The sequence below is a fragment of the Aspergillus nomiae genome (assembly GCF_001204775.2).
Source record: "Aspergillus nomiae NRRL 13137 chromosome Unknown contig00537, whole genome shotgun sequence".
Lineage (NCBI taxonomy): Eukaryota > Fungi > Ascomycota > Eurotiomycetes > Eurotiales > Aspergillaceae > Aspergillus > Aspergillus nomiae.
Genome location: NW_015378592.1, coordinates 1 through 19143, shown reverse-complemented (window position 1 = coordinate 19143; position 19143 = coordinate 1). Strand labels below are relative to the sequence as shown.

Genomic DNA, 19143 nt, shown 5'->3' with positions numbered 1-19143 from the left:
GAACTATGGTTGCCCTGGACTGTTTGGGGATTTGGAAACTGTCAGTATGACAGCGCGTTAAGATGCGTACAACGGATAGGACATCTAAATAGACTTGCTCAATGCTCGGTGGAACGAATTGCCATACTTGGCACATCATCCATCATATGAACATTTTCCTGGCCTAGAAGTGGTGGAATATTCTTATAAAATCATCATCAACCTCTATATAGACCAATACAACATATTCAAGAGCTGAGCACAATAATGTATAATAACTAGGCGGGCATCTTCCGAACCAGTTAGAGAGAAGGGCAAAAGTGTCCAGTTCGACAGCAGAAGACAATCAAAGGCATGAAAAGCCGTTTCTGAGATGCATCTTTTGCATTCATTATTAGGCTGCCAGATAATTGCTCGATATAGATGCACAGGAAGCTGACTGCAACAATCAATCCTCACCCTAGTCTACTCACACCTGATTCACGACACAGAGCTTTAGGGCTCGAAACGATATCCAGAGGAGGACTATATCTATGTCAGCTTAATATCATAAATAAGTAGTACTTGATCACCGGGATAATATAATCAGGAGAGCAAAGTATTTTATAGCAACGAATATGTAACTCATGTTAGATATGTTCATTGCAGTGAAAATTCACTAAAACATATTATGGATCTGCAGCATGCTAAATGTAGTACTGATTTTGCCTCACTCAGTACTATACTAACGCACCATGAGTCGTACTGAAACACTGCCTATATCACTCGGCTGGAGTCCGAATGCTTCATATGGTCTAGTTGTGCATTTCGGCCGACATTAGTCGACCGGCGCTAGTGATTAATATATGGACGGACTCCGACAGGCTGACACCGTAAACAACATGCAATCCCTGTTCGTCTACGTAAGTGATCGCTTGTTCTGTTTTACTTATATTTTCATCCTTCAAGTCCTGTGTGGTTACCCCACAGGTATCCCGATCCCTGCCTATGGGTCTTTTTCCATTCTCCGGATGTCATTTTTGAACTTAACCCACCCACGTCTGCTTCTCTTTCTTTCCCACTATTACTCGTCTCATAGATTCAATCCAATTCTTTGTTCGGCGTACAGCGTCATGTCAACTCTTCCCGTTCTTGTTAGTACGTACGGGGCCCGAGTGGCCCTGGTTGTGGCTTTGGTGATTGTCCTGCGATTCTTTCACGAGATGCTGAAAGTACGCCTACTTTTCTATCGTCTGCGCAGACAGGGCCTAGTATGTTCTTCAATGAAGGGCAATCATGACTCATGCGTTGCTAATACTGAGTCACACAGCCGATGCCGAAATGGGATTTTGTAGCAGGAAATCTGCGGATGATCCCAGGCCTAATGAAGCGGCATCCGAAAGGATCGCAACAGTCAGAGGCCTTTACACTACTATCTTACGAATTTTCTAATTTCGACAATTGTTTCTACATTGATGTTTGGCCCTTCACGAAGCCTTTGCTGGTGGTTAATTCCCCGGATCTGGCCGTCCAGGCCTGTCAGACATATGCACTACCTAAACCACCTATACTCGCGAAGTTCTTCAACCCCTTCGCAGGGGGACCCAATATGTTCGTTACAAACGGACCCGAATGGAAGCGTGCCCGGGGGTTCTTCAACCCTGCCTTCAGTGCTAGTAGTATCCTCCAGCACACTCCATATATTCTGGAGGAAGCCCAAGAGTATGTGGAGGTTCTCCACGAGCATGCGCGGAAAGGGGATACCTTTTTATTAGATAGAGTAACCTGTGACTATGTCCTGGATATTATCGGGCATGTGGCCATGTGAGTGTCTTTTGTAAGCAAAGACGCGACTCGTGAAGATGAACACTAACACGCTGGACTGTAGGAAGGCACGCCTGCACTGTCAGCGCGGGTATAATCCGCTGGCTGCGGCATTGAGAAGTCAGGTGGAGTGGCATTGTCAGGATGAACAGATGAATCCCTTCATCCGATGGAATCCCATGCGGCCGATGATGCAGTGGTTGAACGGACGCACGATGAATCACTATATTGGGATCGAATTGGATAAACGTTATGAAGCCTGGAGGCAACAAAAGCTACCAACCCGCGCAAACTCGATTATCGATATTGTGCTCGCGGAGTACATGAGTACACGACAGGCAGGGGCAACACTGGACCCGGGGTTTAAATCCTGGGCTACTATCCAGCTCCGAACCTTTCTATTCACTGGACACGACTCAACCGCAGCCACAATTGCTTACAGTATCTATCTGTTATCGAAGTATCCTGACATCCTTTCCAAGGTTCGCGCTGAGCATGATGCAGTGTTCGGGACAGATATTTCAGCTACAGCTGGCATGGTGAAACAGTATCCGGAGTTGATCAATCGACTCCCGTATACTCTAGCGATTATAAAAGAGACCCTCCGTTTATTTCCTGCTGCTTCCGCGTTGCGCGAGGGCCAGCCAGGTGTCTACCTGCAGGACAAGAACGGCACGAAGTATCCAACAGAGGGATTGTGTATCTGGGTTATCCACGGTGGCATTCAACGCAACCCTAACTACTGGTCAGACCCACATACATTCAAGCCAGAGCGCTGGCTGGTTGGGCCAGACCATCCGTTATATCCCCCCAAAGGTGCTTGGCGTCCATTTGAACAGGGCCTCCGGGATTGTATAGGCCAAGCGTTGGCCCTAGTGAACATCAAGATCACGCTGGTGTTAATTCTCCGAGAATTTAACTTCCAGGACCAGTATGCGGAATGGGACCGCCAGCATCCCCAGTCTGGACCCAGGACTGTCTTTGGCGAACGCGCCTACCAGATTCCACAGGGTGGGTCGCATCCTGTTGACGGACTTCCGTGTCGGGTCGGCTTGCGGAATCAGATAACAAAATGAGAGCCGCGAATGAGAATCATTCTGCTGTGGCAATCTTGAATCGGCGTCGGGCATGTTTATAAGGCGTCAGATTTGTATTGCAAGTGTTGGAGGAATGTACATAAGTAGTCAGAACACTAGAAATAGAGTCAGAAACGTGTCTATGCCCTGGATTTCGAATTCCTCTAGGGATATCCTCACCTCGGCTACCTCACTCTGTTTTCGTATCTTCCCTGTTAGACCCACCCGCCCTAACGTGAAAATCCCCGTCAACTAGAAACTGTCCAGTCTATTTGGTGCCACTCAACGTAGGCTACTATACCCAACCCTGTCTGATGGATTCCCCTAATGCACCCTCCCCTAGCACTGATTCGTGGTCAGTTGTTGAATCATATGGCACGGTGTCATTGCCCGTTTGAATTTCCGACTGCTAGCGCCATGGCGCCTGCACTCTACTAACATCTTTCGACTAGACTGTACAATCATACTCCAGAGTATGTTATTAAGCCGGAAATAACCGAGGCCCTCTAGGTCGCAACTGCTGGTCATAATTGCCAACTCAGCAATTCTGGACCTGTCTGACCCTAGTAGGGCTGGGCGTGTCAGTAAAGCGGGTTCTTTCCGCGGAATTTCTCTCACTGGAGCCTAAAATTGATTAAATCCAACCACTGGAGTCTAGATTACTCTTTCTTCCTTTGCTATTCTCTTTCTCCTGATGTAGGTCAGCACAAAGCTTCATCAGGCGGCGATTGATCTCCTTTGGATCGCGAACACAGCATCCTACGGCGAGCACATGCCTGCCTATGTGAGTACTGCAGGTGGTAACCAAGGTATCATAAGACGGGACTATGATGTTCTTGATAAGATCAATCTCAACCCAACCATCCTTAGCATGGACGGATCCAAGAGGACGCTCCCTATCTAACAAAAAGCGCACTATCTCAATATGGGCGTGACGGTATGCGACATTTAATATCAAAAAGCCTCGTTCGTTTGGTGGCGCCAGATATGTTCCGTCTGGTGATATAGCATCAGCGTTTTGGTAATGGTGTTCAACGAGCATGCGCAGGGCATTGAGGCTGCCATTCTTCGCAGCGATGTAAGATGGGTTGCAAAAGGCTCCTATGGTAGGGGCAATGGCCACCCTAGGGTATCTCGCGAGGTATCGCGTTAATGTAGCCACATCGTCGCGCTTGATAATTGCGCATAGCAGTCCGTCGTAGTCCGTCAGTACAGGATGGAACAGTCCGTGTCGAGAAGCGGGTTGATGTCTTCTGCCCATGGGTCGGAGGGGCATTCTGGAAGTTGCTGCATGCTATTGTGTATCAGGATCCTATCCTTTCCTACCTATGTATACTTTTAAAATACTGTCAGTTAGGGATTGAAATACAGGCTCGTCAACGACGAAAAGAGAAAAAGGCGACAGAAATAAAAGACGAATAGATCTTACCACCGCCCCACTGGTACTAGCATAGTCGGAATATTTCCATTGGTTCTAAGAACCAGATATTGGTACATGGCAAATCCTACATAGAAAGTAGATTGAGGCACTCTTCTGCCTTTCTATACGTAGTAACAGCATTTTCATTGGAATAGTTTCGGCATACGTTAGTGTGACTACATTTTGCATTAAGCAAACACTAGACTGGAGCACAAATTGAGCATAGTATTATTGGGTGTCTCATTCTTTCAGAGATCTAACGTTGTATGCCCTACTAGAAACATCATCGTTGAAAGTATGTTCAATCCGTATTCTGCTATTGTGCAACGACAGTAGACTCAGAGAAGTCATTGGGTCTGTTGACATGAGCACGATTCAAGATATTAATCCCACTGCTTTATGCTATGCACATACTTAGTAGTGTCGGCACGGCCGTTTGCGAAAGTAGGTAGAGCATATTAAATTCAACCGCTCTTATAGACATTCACTATACCGTGGATTACTCTCGGTTTCTTCGTGATTTGCCTTCATACGTTGTACGCAAGTCCGAGAAAGCAATTCTGGCGTTATTATACAACCAGCTATAGGAAACGAAGGGTCCAACACCAATAGAAGTCGCTGCAATATAGAACAGGAACTGGCTTTAATAAAAGCGACATATGTCAAACAAAAATATTGTACTAATTAGATACCATGCTGAAAAGCTGGACATGAAATCAAACGCATGCGTTAAGGAAAGACAGCCATCACCGCTTCACCAGTACCAGTAGCCCAGGCCACAACAAACTCAGTAAGAAGGCACCCTCTAGCATCTATCATGCAGCAAGATCACACCGATTAGACCTTAACCTCCATAATACCATTATAGTAGCAGCGCTTTATAACCCCATCCATTGGGTTTTCCTTGCACTCCCACTTGGTGTCAGGAGCACTGTCGCTGAACGACGCCTGGCCTATCTCTTTGATCGGGCCAGAAACGCGTTCGAGCTCGATGGTCCATTGGCTGAATTGGTTGATTCCATCAGGAAACCGGATATAGTAGTTGCCACCGAGGCAGCGGGCATTCTCGTCGGGCACTGCATTCCAGGACCTACGTATCGGAGATTAGTAGAAGCGGGATATCACTAGTCCAATATATACTCACCAGATAACGTTGCAGTCAGTCGGGGTGTCATCAGGGTAGTTGGGGTCGGTGAGAGAGAAGTGCAAGTTAGCCATGCCGTCCTTCGAGGCGTTCGCTGTGAACTCGGAGATTTTCAAGGATTCGTTTCGGACGTTCGCGGGGCTCGCCAGGGCGGTACTTGCGGCCAAAAGGAGAGAGAAGGTGGTGAACTTCATTGTGAATGGATTGAAATTGTATCTGAGCTGCTTATAACGAGATATAACGAAAGTGGGTTGGAATCGCTGCGGATATCTTGAGGTCTTTGGATTGAAAGATGAGATACTGTATCTCTGTTGCAAGGAATACCCTTATATACCTCTGATTGCTTTCACATTTCATATTCCCCAAGCACCTTTTGATATTCCATAAATAGATAATGTCAACGAATGTCTGAGATGTACCATTGAGGCCAGCCAAGTATAGTCTGTATCCAGAAACAGCCCATGCCAAGAGGAGGCTGAGTAGGGCTGGTTGTGCTTAGTAGGGTAACTTGCTGGTCAATCCGGGGCGGGCATGACTGCCGATCATGCTACTCTAGGGTCTTTCATCTATTATAAGTGCCGTCCTGTAAGGCCTCCCATTCCTCCGTGGCTCGGCTAGAACTACACCAATCAACCTATTTGCCGTAGGTTGGCTGGCAGCCAGCCTATAATTGTCTAACGTACTGACCCCCTATAGACATATGTACCTGGCACATGTCACTACTGGCTTAACCTCTTGTAGCATTGTTCTTCCGGGCAAAGATAGGCACAGAAACTCCCAAAAAGGGTGCATAACTGTGACGCCCCAATTGTCAAGCGACAATGTCTCTGGATATTCCTAACTGGGTGTCGCTAGTCTAGGCGAAGATAAGATCGTCAAAAGCTCAGCTCATTCAGGGACGACTGCAGCGCGTCTACAGACAATCTAGACCTGTGTCTGGTGTAGTAAGGCCTTCGCCCATTACGGCCGTCGTAACCATGCAGCCTCATTTAACCCAGCTAAGAGACTTAATAGGTCGTCTCTCCTGAAACAGTAAGCATAATCACTCAGAGAATGTTTGGCACCTGTCAAGCTGGCTGTATGCCGCTCGGACGAGCCTGAATCATGCGAGCAAAGCCAACATCCAGTCTTTGCTCCCATGCGCAGCTGCCATCGCTAGAATATTGACAATTCTATGTGATCGCCATCTCGCTTAACTCTTTACGAGCTTCCAATATGTCAAATATAGATCAGTCGATATTATACATTTTCTGTAGGTGTGTGTTCAGCGGGTATTATGGTATTCCAGCGAGCGCCTCGTATTTCTGCACCCATAAGGAGCATGCAGTTAATGGCGCTCCTAAATCAATGCTACCGTGCAGTCCACAGCGCCAAAGTATATGTCTGTTTTGGCACGCCATTGGAGTCATGCTGAGAAACTAACTTGATCTACAGAAGCCGACACAAATGGTTGAAAGAATACATAAATCTCAAATTCTCCTAGCTAAGCTACTTTGGCAAATTCGGGTGATAACCCTTCGAATCACCAATCCCTATCTTCGAGTTCTAACGTTTGTTTGTAGGATTAAACCCAAGACAGAATGTATAAATCAAGTAGGAACATCTGCCTGGTCCACCATTTCAAGAACCGTGAAGCGAATGCGACCTTCATTCGGAACACTGTATGGCAATGCTCCAATCGAATTCGCATCTTCGGCGCCATCATCTGGGTTTAGACCCCGTAACGACATTGCCACAATACCCTTCTGCTTGCCATCGGGTCCGTATACCAAGAGACAGCACTTATCTCCATTACGCATGGGTCCCTCTCGGTCTTTGTCGCGGAATTCAAATAGTGTCGCCTCATGCTTGGGTCCAGCAGCCAACATCGTTATCTCCGTCCCGTTAAAATTGAGGATAATTGCGCGTAGCCACAGGCCCCTTTTGCGGTTAAAGAGATGATATCGTTGGCCATATTGGAGCTGTTTGCCTGCATTAGTATACGTGTATAGAAGGCCATGATCAGAAACGTACGGCTGGAGCTTGGTTCATGAGGGTTTCAACCTCAACGTCAAATACAGTTTCGTCACTGTTGTCTGTAAATGTCACTCCAGGGTGACCACAATCATAGAGTGCTTGGACCTCGGAAGGAATTGAATGATCTAATCAAGTTAATTGTTGAACTCTCCTCAGTCAGGGATGTACTTACTCGCCCAGTTGGATAACTCGGCTAGAGTGTAAGGCCTTCCTCTCTCCTTGATTTCCTTTAGTATTCGTTTGGCGCACCACTGAACAACATCCTGGCCTGCTGGGTTTAGTATAAACACATCCAGATATTGTAAAGGGGGGTCATACGAATCATCCACGCGTGATGGAGGGATAGATACTCTGGCTTGTTCTTGTCTGCGCGTTGCCATGCATCTAGCCCAAGCCGGAAGCTGATCGTCTCCTTCTTCCTAGTGATTTCAGCTAGTTTGTTGAACTTTTCAGGAATATCTTCGTAGCCGGGTATCCGGCCTATGAAGTCCCCGAGGGGGATGACGTCTTCTTGCTAGATGATATTAGCACCTCTGGTATTTAAGCTATCTTTGGGTCGATTTAAATACTTTGATGACACGCCAGTTTTGGAACGGAGCGACCGTAGGACACCATGCAGGAGGGCTATAATTTACAATTAGCACTTATTTTCTAGATTCAGGATAAAACGAAGAGAGACTTGCTTATTGCAAAGAAGCGTATCACCACCCTGGGCTTGCCAGGAGATCGAACCCTGCAAAGCCCGCTTGGAATTGCTATCTTGTGCCGACTGTGCATTCTCCTGGCTGTAGCTGGCACTACCAGACACATACGTGGATGAGAATGAGGCACTAGCTGAGATCTTCATTTGCTTGGTAGCTTCACTTTCGCTGCTTGTACCCAGCGTACTGAACTTTTCTGATGAGAAGAGTCTCCCACCGAGCTCGATGCGCGTGGCGAAAAAGTGGCCTGTCCGTGTCAGTGTCAATGTCGCGGGCTACTATTCAACATAGCTATGCGTCCATACATACCGTATTTGTGGTGAAAGGCAATCAGAGAGTTGACGTCCTTGACCCTGACAAGATCCTGGCTACATTCATCTGACAAGTCCAAACTGTACTCATCCAAATGCAATACCACTCGAGGGAACTAACAATGCCAGGTTAAATGAAGGCTATCAATGTACATGGTTATATGAAAACTTACATTGTAGGTGATGTTCATCGTGCTGCTTTCCGCCGTACTCTGCTTGCTCAATGCAGAGCTCTCACTCGAGGAGAAGCCAGCACTGATAGCGGCACTGAAGCCAAACGCTCCTCCTTCACTATGTATTGTTAGCATATCCATCTAGGGCTATATGCAGATCGTTATGATTCAATTGTGGGTTTCATGCATACAGAGAAGCTTCTGCCTCGATGGAAGAGAAGGAGCTGCGAGCCATGGCTGTTGCCACAGACGATTTAGTCTCAAACGTGTCCACGTACGAGTCATCTGCCACAACAAACCGAGGGATATGGAATTGTTGCTACTGAATTAGCATCACTCTTCTCGCTATCGTCGCAAATAAATAAAAGGTAGAAGTTACCTCAATCTTGACCTCTGAATCAGAAATTTCATGCGGCTGGAACTTTCTCGGTTTCAACACAAAGGCTACCCCTGTTAGACCATATAAAATTGTGATAGATATAGATTGTCTCTGACATACCACTGTATGGTGCACGTTCGATCCGACGGAATTTCAGCTTTTTACTTCCATCTGATGCTCGACCCAGATTGGAAAACACCAATCGCGAAGCGCTTGTGAGGCTATTGTTGCGGATGACAACATTCCACTCTTTCTCCGACATATCGGAGGGGTTACTAGTAGAGTTAGCAAACCAGAGAAATATCAAGCAGTGATTATGAAGGTCCTACGTAGCATTTTCGCTAGCCTCCGCCACCCAGTCGGCCTTGTTGAAGGAGCTGGTGAGCTGGTCTAGAGATGTTTTGAGCAATTCCGGTTTATCCTGGATGGTCAGCTCAACACACATGTATGCAGTGCTTCCGAAACCTACACTGAGTTTGAGATTGAGTTCTTTTTTGAGAGTCTCCTTGACCTCGTCACTCAGACCTGTGGTGGTCTTTTTGCTCTTGAGGTAGATGTAGACATTGTAGGTGTTCTTCTTTTTCTGGTCGTCGCCCTCCTTCTCCTAGAGGTAGTCAGCGCTTCACGTTTCAAAGCATGGTTAGAATCAGCAACTAACCTCTGCTCCCTCCGATATAATATCCACATAATCCGAGAAGGATGAAGCATCATTGACTAGAGCTCCGGAAGCCGAGCAAAATGAACATCCGACCCTATGATACAATTAGCACAATATAATAAACAGAGACAGGAAACACACTTGCTGGCATCCAAGCCACCATTTTTAATAAGCACTGATCGCACGTCGGAAAGCTTCTTGTCACTTATGTCAAAATCCTTCAAAGGAACACAGTTCGTCCTCTTCACCGAGTCATCTTTGCCGTTGAAAAGGTTGACATCGAGGCGGATGGTAGTCATGATGTCCAATTTACAAGTAGAACAGAATCGAGAGCTTGGTTGGGGACTAGGGGAGAGGAGCGATTACCACTGATGGGAACTGTCTAGGATTTAAATGCTTTGTTTCAGCTGCCAGCTGGCAAAAGGACACTGACACCCCAACGCAGTTCAGCTGGGAAAATAGCTCCTGTTCACAACCACAGCTGAACCCCGCTATATACAAGTCTTGTGTAGCTGATTGGCTCTGCCAAGATGCAGATCTGCCGCAAGTGCCGAATCTTGCAAAAGGAGTGAGTTGTCTGAACTCTATACGATCCACTCTGGGCTATGATAGGTCAAATACCTCATTCTTCACTTCTGGTGGCTTGTCGTGCGCTCGTATATTCCAAATAGCAGCATGATAAACCCCAATACAGGTGTGTATGAACGGATTGATCCGTATGGAGACACTTTATCCTCACCTTGATGGACCAAACGAGTCACAGCAGTCAAAGTCACCAACATGTTCCAAAATGTATATAATTGGAGCTTGACCTGGTCCTCTGTGACAGACGTATAACATAATATTTAAAGATGTCTTATTTACCCTCATCGTTTCAAGTGGTGTGCATGTTCTCTTTCCGTTTTGCTTCCAGTCTCTTCCATTTAGTTGCGCGAGTTTCCCAAGAACCACTCTTTTTGTGATGTTTTATCATGACACAGACGGCTTCTCTTTACTCATTTAGGGTGCTCTCCCTATAGAAGGATTTACCAAATCAAACTCCAGAAATATGAGGTTATATATATATCGCTGTGCATGTTTGTATATCTGTTTATACAAAGAATATCATAGTACCTTGAGAGTTCGTTGATACAAACAGAGCTATATCAAAACAAGTAGTGTTTTGGATAAAGATGAGAATGCCGGCATGGATGGGGTAAGATACTGAGTACGATCCTCTCCTTTAGATATTAAAATATTAACCTCGAAAGATATTAAATTCGTCAGAAATATGTCAAAGAATTAAGAACCAAGATAGTGTTCCTGACATTTAGCGCTAGATTATTAAGTTGAACGGAGTAGAACGAAATCCCGCACTTCAATACCTCATAGGCTGTGTTGCATCCTCGATGTGGGTCTCGATCTATTTGAGCCTCTTCTATCTTGATACCTACAACGTCTACGCTCAATATCTACACTCTATAAGAAGGACTCATTGTTGCATGTTGTCACCAAGCATCATCCGGATGCCGTGCCGCACATGCAATGGCTCCAGACAGGGATATTTGAGCCGTAGGTTTCCTTCCTCAATCTAAATGAGCGTATACCATCCCTCCTTTTGTATCTCATTTAATTAATTCAAGCACAATCACTCCTCCCAGCTACACCATCCATCCAGTCGAACTCTCCGACATGTCTGCACTGGGGGACCTTCTATACACCTCCAAGCGGCTCTAATTGTCAACCAGCTTCTGTTCAAGAGCTGGTCCAATGAAGCTGTCTAGCAGCAAAACTATCTCAATGCATTAGAAGGAAACGACGCAGATTCTCCCGAATCTCGGACCGTGGTTGACAATGTCCCGGGCGAAGTCATCTCCATCTCGCCCTTAACCGCCGCCGACCGGTAGAGGATACAAAACAGCCCGAGAGGAGATCAAAAAGAAGGATCTCCCGGCCTTCTTTACTCCTAAAGTCGTGGCAGTGGTGCTGGAAGCAGTCGCCAAGATTGACCAAGAAAGGCCATCAACCGCTATGGTAAGTCTGCTTTCTCTATCAGAGATTACGTACATAGTTGTCAAGTCCGAATATCGTTATTGCGGTATCGGAAAGGACTATGTCTTCGACAAGGGTCGGTCAGCGGACGTGCCTGTTGCCGTGAGCGCCGAGCCGCAGATCTACGGGTTTTTCAACAAATATGGCTTGAAGTTCCATGATACGAAGCATGCGGATTTCGATCTTGCTCAGTGGGCCCACCACACTCGGGTTTTGGTAATTTCAGGTTGGCTGGGTTAATACGGCACCCCTTGAGTAGAATGGGATTCTACAAACAATTATCATGAAAGATGTCTTTTGAATTTCTCCGGTGGCTCTCCATATTTTTGTTGAAACTTGGCTTCTCTTTCAAGCCTTCACGCCAAGATACACTAAGCCTTACCAGGCTACCCGCGATCTGAGCGGAACAACAATCTTGCGTTACTGACGCGCACTGCACGGAATTGTTTCGTGGCAGGGATCGTGTCTCGTAATTGTATCCTTAAGCCTTCTGTTAGGCATCTTAGATGACTTTCAAGCATAAGCCGAGTCGAACTGAAGGATAGGGGCCTTGTTGCATACGGTGTACTTTCCGTTGTTCCTCTTTTGGGACCGATCTCGTCCGGGGGGTGGCGAGGGCTTACGTACGGGAATGGGGACTTGTGGCTGTGTTGATATTACTGCGGAGTGTCGATCGGAACAGAGTTCCAGCATGCGTTGTTTACCCCTCAGCCCTGAGCCCTCAACCCCTCCGACCCCTCCATGAAAACACCCCCGAGAGGCTCAACCCCTTATCCTGCAAGCCCCTGAAAATGGCCAAATGGCGTGAGAATGACTCCATCTTTGCCTTGTGGACGCTCAGCTGAGAAGCGGAGACAACTCTCGATCCAATAACAGAGGATGCCCATGGGCAGGTGGATATCGACGTGGCCCGTCTGTGGATACAATCGTATCTCACCGCAACGATCGATTTTTGAGCTGAACGCCGATCCATTCGGTTAGAGTGTTTTGCGATCTATCTAAATAGCCCCCCGTCTGCCTCTCTCCCTCCTTTTCTTTTTCTCTCCTCATCCATCACAACTTTTTCTGATCTTTCCTCAACAGACTACTCTCATCCAAACAAAATGTCTTGGTTCGGTACGTTGCTCTTGCTCCCAGTCCTCTCTTGCCCTCGATGATGTACTGACTGTAGTTGTCCACTAGACGAACAGCACGAGAACGCCCAAGCCCACCGCGAGGTCAACGAGACCGAAGGCCACAAGGGACACTGGTCTCACCAAGTCATCGGTGGTGCCGCCGCCTACGAGGCCATGAAGGCCTACAACGACCACGAGGCGAAGAATGGTATACTCAATCCTTGTCTTTGAGTCGATTGTTCACATAGCTGATTTTACTGTCCCCATGTATAGGCAAGCCCCAGGACCATGCCCAGGCTAAGCAGATCGGCGCTGGTATCGCCTTCGCAGCTGTCGAACGCCTCTTCGAGACCAAGGGTCTCGACTTCATTGACAAGCAGAAGGCTCAGTACCACGCCAAGCAGCAGGTTGAGGAGGCCATTGAGCGTCACTACTAAGGGTTGACTATTCCTGTTGACTCCTGACCGTCCATGATGTATATACCATGAATGCCAATTAACGTTTTAACGCGAAGTGTTGCTTTCTTCTATCTCTCCCTCACCCTAGATCGTAAATAAAGAATACTTGCATCACAACATCCTCCAGACCTTGTCCACAGCATTGTCTGTTCTCGATGATCTTCGAGGATGAGTTTCATTATTGAATGCAAAATGAAGAGAGTATGTACAACACAACGGCGGTAGCTACGTGTATCAGTGGATTTCTCAAATGTAGGCAAATCCGGTCAAGTATACACCGAGAAGCGAGGTTTCTAGTTTAGACTTTTGAAGTATTTTCGAATGTTACCAGGGAAGGGTGTTTTTGGTTTTCCGAATTGGGATATGGAGAGGGGTAACATTGGGGCCACGTGGTTCTCCTTCCTCGGGTCCTCGATTCAGTCTCCGTCGCCCCTGGATGCGACAAGAAACACGAGAAGTGACTTTGACGATGTCAGGAGAAGATACCAGCTAACCAACAATGTCCTCCCGTCTTTCTAGCCGTCATACAACTCTTGATCAACTCACAATACCAAGATCAGAGAGTTAAATGCGGGACGTGGGGGCCTTATCTCCCCTACGTTATGCCATTAAAGTCAACAATGCACAATTATTATCAGGGCCGCTCGGAGCCGGAGCGGACCCGACGCTGTACTGGTCCAATGATGGATGGAAACAATAGTGCTGCGTACGACGGACTAGGTACTAGGACGGGAGTACCTACTGAGTAAGGACCTTGATGGAACTTGGAACGCTGTGTGGAATCAGCATAGTTGATTGGACCGTTCGGCAGCACGACTACTAGTAGTAGTGCCAGGCAATAGATTGACCGCCTGGCTTACCGCCTATTGTCTGCCTTTCCCAACCAGACCCATCATTTTCCCCGCCTCATCCGTTAGTTGGTTAGGCAAATGAGAATCATCAGTATTTCGTTTCTTCTATTGGTTGTTTAAATCATTGAAATCCCCTGGGTCCTTATTGAGTCATATCTGAATCGAAGTCGGGCTTAAAAATCGCTTCTCAACCTATCAGTATCAGTTTTCTACGCATACCGATGAGTACAGTTGCGGAGTGGCCGCTATAGTCCTCCGTAGATGAGTGTGGCTGTGCTTGTCTTCGAGCGGCTGAATGTAAACGTTCAAGCATCTCGCGCAATTTTCCGAGACAATACCTTTTTAATTTGCTCCGAATGAGGCATTATATGACGCCATTTTACGGCGTTTATCAGGATTCTGTTTTGGAATTAAATCTTGCGAGTGGAAATAACTGATGGCGTGCTTGTGCTCGAAGTGTTTCTCGAAGTTGTAGCACATCCTAACTGCTCAGACTATCAGGCTGTTCAAGATGCGACAGTGCTTTGTTTAGCTGTGTCAAGTGCGCTTGACGCAGATATAGTCAAAATGCTATTTGACAAAGATGCAGCTGCTGATGCTGTGGATACTGATATATCCACGTTTTTGTCAAGACCATTCAGGCTGCGCAGACCCCGAAACTCTTTCTGGAGCAAGTCATGACATCTGCCTTTAATCTCGTGTGTTGGGGGGGCTAATGATGCCATTGATATATGCTCTTTCCAAAAAGTCACTGGAGACCGTAAACCCCAGAAAATACGGATTGGATCTCCAAAACAATCACTGGACGAATGCACACTGTGATATCCAATCGTTGCAACCTAGGAGACTGAGCTACCCTATGAAAATGCAAATTTAGTGGCCTATAAATTGTCTCTCCAGATACGACACTCATGGTTTGGGGTCATTCCACTCCCACATACGAGTATGGACGTACTTGGCTATGTAGGGTCCAGAATCGAAGTGGCTAGGCTTGAAAGGTCCTTATAAGACTAAACATGGACAGCATCTTATGTCATTTGATATAGTTCAAGCATCTTGGTCATGCCTCTATCGTCTGTACATGTACACATTGGCATCAATATGTTAGCTTGGATGCTAACATGTCAAAGTGAGTGACATATACATGCCCGAGATACCCATCTGATTCTGATAGATTGAGAACCAGTCTATTTCGTGATCTCATACAACCTAGCCATTATCGACTATAGACCGTCTACCGGGTTTCCGTGGTCTGTGGCAGTTCGTGAACCTCGTAAACTGCCTGGATGGGCGGACTCGACGGCAACTCACTCATCTCACCTTGGAGCGAAGAGGCCGGCCTTTTGGGAAATCCGGGGACCGGTTGTGAATCTGAACCTGGGCCAGGCTGTCTCTTCTGCCGTCGGTGCCGAAGCAAGTACCAAATCAACGCAGCGATTAGAGCCACACCAGCCACACAACCAACAACAGACCCGCGATTGCCCCCGGAGGAGCACCATCAGAGCTGGATACAGTATCAGATGAAGAGGTTTCGGATATATGGGGCGCGGATGCAGATGCGGATCTGGAGGCCGACGTCGAAGTTGCTCTCTGGGGGTACGTGAAAGTCGTGGATGAGATAGCTATGCCGAAACCTTATCAGACCTTTCAACAAAGACATGATATTCCTAAGAACTTACTTTGCAGTTTTGGATTCAGGATCGTTCGTGACATTCCCTCAGGTTGCTTGGCGCAGCCGACACTGTCGCTATACTTCTTTTCTGAGGTCCAAAACCCCTGGTGGTCTTCCTTACAGCAGAAGAGGCCAGAATGCTCGTACATAGCCCAGCTTGCGTTGGTGCAATGAGGTATCTTAAAAACGGGTTCCCGACAATCCGCCTCAGTCGGGCAACAGATAGGATTTTTGTTGTTGTCTGATACCTTGCAGGTGCTATCTGATGGACAGCAGGCAACGAACCCATCCCAAGTGGCCCTACATTGTTTGGTGCTCTCAGGGCAGCTGCCGTTCACTCGAAGGGAGTATCCAAACGGAGGATCGTAAGACACCATGCTCACAGAAGTGGAAAGGGGGCGGAAGTGATATTAAGAGAAACATGTACTATCCGGCACTATGATATCGGCGGTGGAGTCTTTGCTGTTTGATAAATTTCAACGGAGAAAGGTTTCGCTCTGATGCGCATATGCTATTCACAAACGAAGTTGAAGAAAGTTGAGATTGATCAGCAAAATCACGCCTTGACAGCTAGATGTCGCTCTCAGGCAAGAGGAAACTCGCGGGCGAACATCCACCTCCAGAAAAGGACACAAACACATCTTAGGTCGTTGCACTGCTCCAAGTATATGTTTGTGCCAGCGAAACAATCAGCCAGTCTACGAAGAAATCTCACTCTATGATGATTGGGTGAGGTCGTAAGCGGGCTTGACAAAGGCTGGCCCTGTTCTACACTTTCCAATCATAGATCCACCTTTTTCGCGGAGGCAAACCTCATACGTTGGGAACTTACAGAACTTTATGTAGGGATACCCTCGTTGTGGTCCTGAACGTTTGCAATCAGATTGGCAAAATACCAGAATAATAGCCTGTGAAGTTGCCCGGTTGGCCATCATAACCAGCAATGCCACATATTGAAAAACAATCAACCTAGCAACAGAGAAAGAAATGACAACCGACTGCTATTTTTGGATCCCCAATAAAAGTTATCGATTGCAGCTAGCAAGGACGAATGGTACTACGAGTCATATATTACTAATTGGAACGCCCATCCAACTCCTGGGTTTTTCTTAAGGGCCTCTTCAGTGAACAACACATAAGTATGACCAACGAAAGATCAATTCTTAGATCACGTATGCCCATATGACTATTTTCTGGTTTCTGGTTTCTGGTTTTAAAAGCCCGAAACGTTGATCATAAACTCGCTGGATTCGTCTTCAATTCCCGTGAACTTGGTTCCTGCGTCATTCAGGTGCAGATATTAAGGATTTGACGCCATTTTCATTATCGATCCTGAAACACATGACAGGTGAGGCTGTCAGACCGGTATGCATTCTCCCTAGAGTCAAACGTCCATGCTTTGCAAAGGAATTTCCCATGCCGTCAGCGCGATGCACTCAGTGTATCTGTGTGTCAATCACCATTTCAAGTTCGCATGCAATCAAAATAGGAACAACAACAATGTTCAGCAGTTCATGCTATGAAATCTAGAATTACACTCAAGTTTTCTCGATAGGATACACACTATGGAGGCCAGCTCTTCTTCCAATATTCGAGCAAGTGTCGAAACCCTTTGTCACTGCTGTTGTAGACTACTATACAAAATCACTATTAGCGATCGCATCTACAACTGACGAGATTTCAGTTTGTTGTGCTCTGCTCCGGCCTTTGACAGTCAACAAGGATGTCCAATTCATCCATGTTCTAGCCAGAACTGCGATCTTTCAGATACAGATATTCTCATCTCCGCCTTACCCTGTGTGCCCGCCCAGAGAGCTTTCTATCCAGAGATTAGTTGATAGCCGAAAGAACTGGAAGTACTTACCTGGTGCACGACTTGATATATGCCTCATCAATCGAGAGCCTATCTCTCCCTCAGTGAATACGATGAACATCGGACTAGGATTATCAGTCTCATTTCTCCATCTTATGGAAATAACTTGCGCCTTCCTCTCTCACCGCAACAGCTATTCTCGGGCAATGGGACCCGACAGCCTTCCAACTTATATTTAATGACGACTCTACCGACGGATGTTGAACCGGCAATGCTCCGCCTCTGGATGAAGATCCTGATCTAAATAACACCACAACAGCCGTGTCCATCGTCCAGGCTCCTTGCAAGTGCAACTGGACGCCGGCGAGGACAAATTTTGGGCAAAATGGAACAAATATATATATATATATATACTGAGGGCGATTTCTGCGATCGAGGATGCACGTAAGGTATATATCGACAACCAACTATGGCCAAAGTGCAAGATATAGATAGCATGTGGCCCATGCTGCGTAGATCGACCGCAGTGCTCAGTGATGCCACTGAGCGGGCGACTATGATGTCGATCGCTTAAATGTCGATCTCATTGCTTATCGCGGGTGATTTACCCCCAGTTTCAATCTAAGATGAACATCGTGGAGAAGAGTTTCATAACTCGCTTGGCACACGGGATATAATTGTAGGATATATATTAAGCCCACTCGATCAGAACAATATATGGCGCTATGGCTGTCTATCCTTGATATATATTGACTGAGCTCGGCCGTATAAAGCAATGCACAGCGAAGAGTTCCACAAACAGTTATCTCACATCTTGTACGAAAGCCGCTTGCAATGCCCGAACAACGACCTATGCACGGGAACTTCCCTTGGACACGCAGAACTAGCCTTAATACATGCCAATCACCTACCAAACTCTAGCATTAGGGACAGTACGATATTTCAAGATATGAGATTAACACCAAGTATAGCAGCTAAAACTCGTGACTATTACATCCAGGCCAACATTACCATAAGAAGGGAGGGAGAGCTGTGATAGTCTCCAAAGCCAAAGTCTGCGAACACTCACTTTTCCCAAGAGCCAGATACCAGGTCATACATGAGCACATCGTATCTCAACAATCCTTGTACATTGCACGAGGTATCTGATAATGCTACCATCCCGGTCCCCAGCAATGTCCTAACTAGGTATATGTCCATTCGTTATTAGGTAGGCCCATCGGTCATCGCATATCTACACAGTCCAATACGACCAAGATCAGTCCAGCCCAGTCACCAGGCCCATGCAAGCAATATGCATCCCCCTTCCTTACGACATCTACACCAGTCTCCCAATAACAACATGACACACCCACCACATAGAACGCAAGGACACTATTCTATTCTAAGAATATACCAGCCGACAGCAAAGCAAAGCAGATGAAAGCAAAGCACAAACCAGAAAGAGAACACAATCCCATACATACATACATACATCACCATCTCAGCTCTCCAAGCCAGAACGTGCCCCTCCCTCACAAACACACACACACACATCACAGCC

The 19143-nt window shown here is 46.7% G+C and overlaps 5 protein-coding genes across 5 annotated transcripts; 3 read left to right on the top strand and 2 right to left on the bottom strand.

Annotated features, from left to right (window-relative positions):
* Positions 1–1091: 1091 nt before the first annotated feature.
* Positions 1092–2858, top strand: ANOM_010926 (cytochrome P450; the record flags this gene model as incomplete). The annotated part of the gene is made up of 3 exons (XM_015556182.1): positions 1092–1229; positions 1289–1782; positions 1847–2858. The coding sequence occupies 3 exons, from the start codon at positions 1092–1094 to the stop codon at positions 2856–2858; spliced, it is 1644 nt and encodes a 547-aa protein (XP_015401727.1).
* Positions 2859–5115: 2257 nt separating this feature from the next.
* ANOM_010925 (uncharacterized protein) lies at positions 5116–5616 on the bottom strand (the record flags this gene model as incomplete). Its single annotated transcript, XM_015556181.1, has 2 exons — positions 5116–5368; positions 5423–5616. 2 exons carry the CDS (start codon positions 5614–5616, stop codon positions 5116–5118), a joined length of 447 nt encoding a protein of 148 aa, XP_015401725.1.
* A 1395-nt stretch (positions 5617–7011) lies between these two features.
* ANOM_010924 (uncharacterized protein) lies at positions 7012–9959 on the bottom strand (the record flags this gene model as incomplete). The annotated part of the gene is made up of 13 exons (XM_015556180.1): positions 7012–7437; positions 7481–7563; positions 7727–7952; positions 8008–8062; positions 8251–8386; positions 8449–8566; positions 8624–8741; positions 8815–8942; positions 9003–9067; positions 9123–9277; positions 9332–9606; positions 9661–9754; positions 9802–9959. The coding sequence occupies 13 exons, from the start codon at positions 9957–9959 to the stop codon at positions 7012–7014; spliced, it is 2037 nt and encodes a 678-aa protein (XP_015401726.1).
* Positions 9960–11670: 1711 nt separating this feature from the next.
* ANOM_010923 (uncharacterized protein) lies at positions 11671–11931 on the top strand (the record flags this gene model as incomplete). The annotated part of the gene is made up of 1 exon (XM_015556179.1): positions 11671–11931. The coding sequence occupies one exon, from the start codon at positions 11671–11673 to the stop codon at positions 11929–11931; it is 261 nt and encodes an 86-aa protein (XP_015401728.1).
* An 863-nt stretch (positions 11932–12794) lies between these two features.
* ANOM_010922 (DUF3759 domain-containing protein) lies at positions 12795–13243 on the top strand (the record flags this gene model as incomplete). The annotated part of the gene is made up of 3 exons (XM_015556178.1): positions 12795–12807; positions 12874–13014; positions 13080–13243. The coding sequence occupies 3 exons, from the start codon at positions 12795–12797 to the stop codon at positions 13241–13243; spliced, it is 318 nt and encodes a 105-aa protein (XP_015401729.1).
* Positions 13244–19143: the final 5900 nt, after the last annotated feature.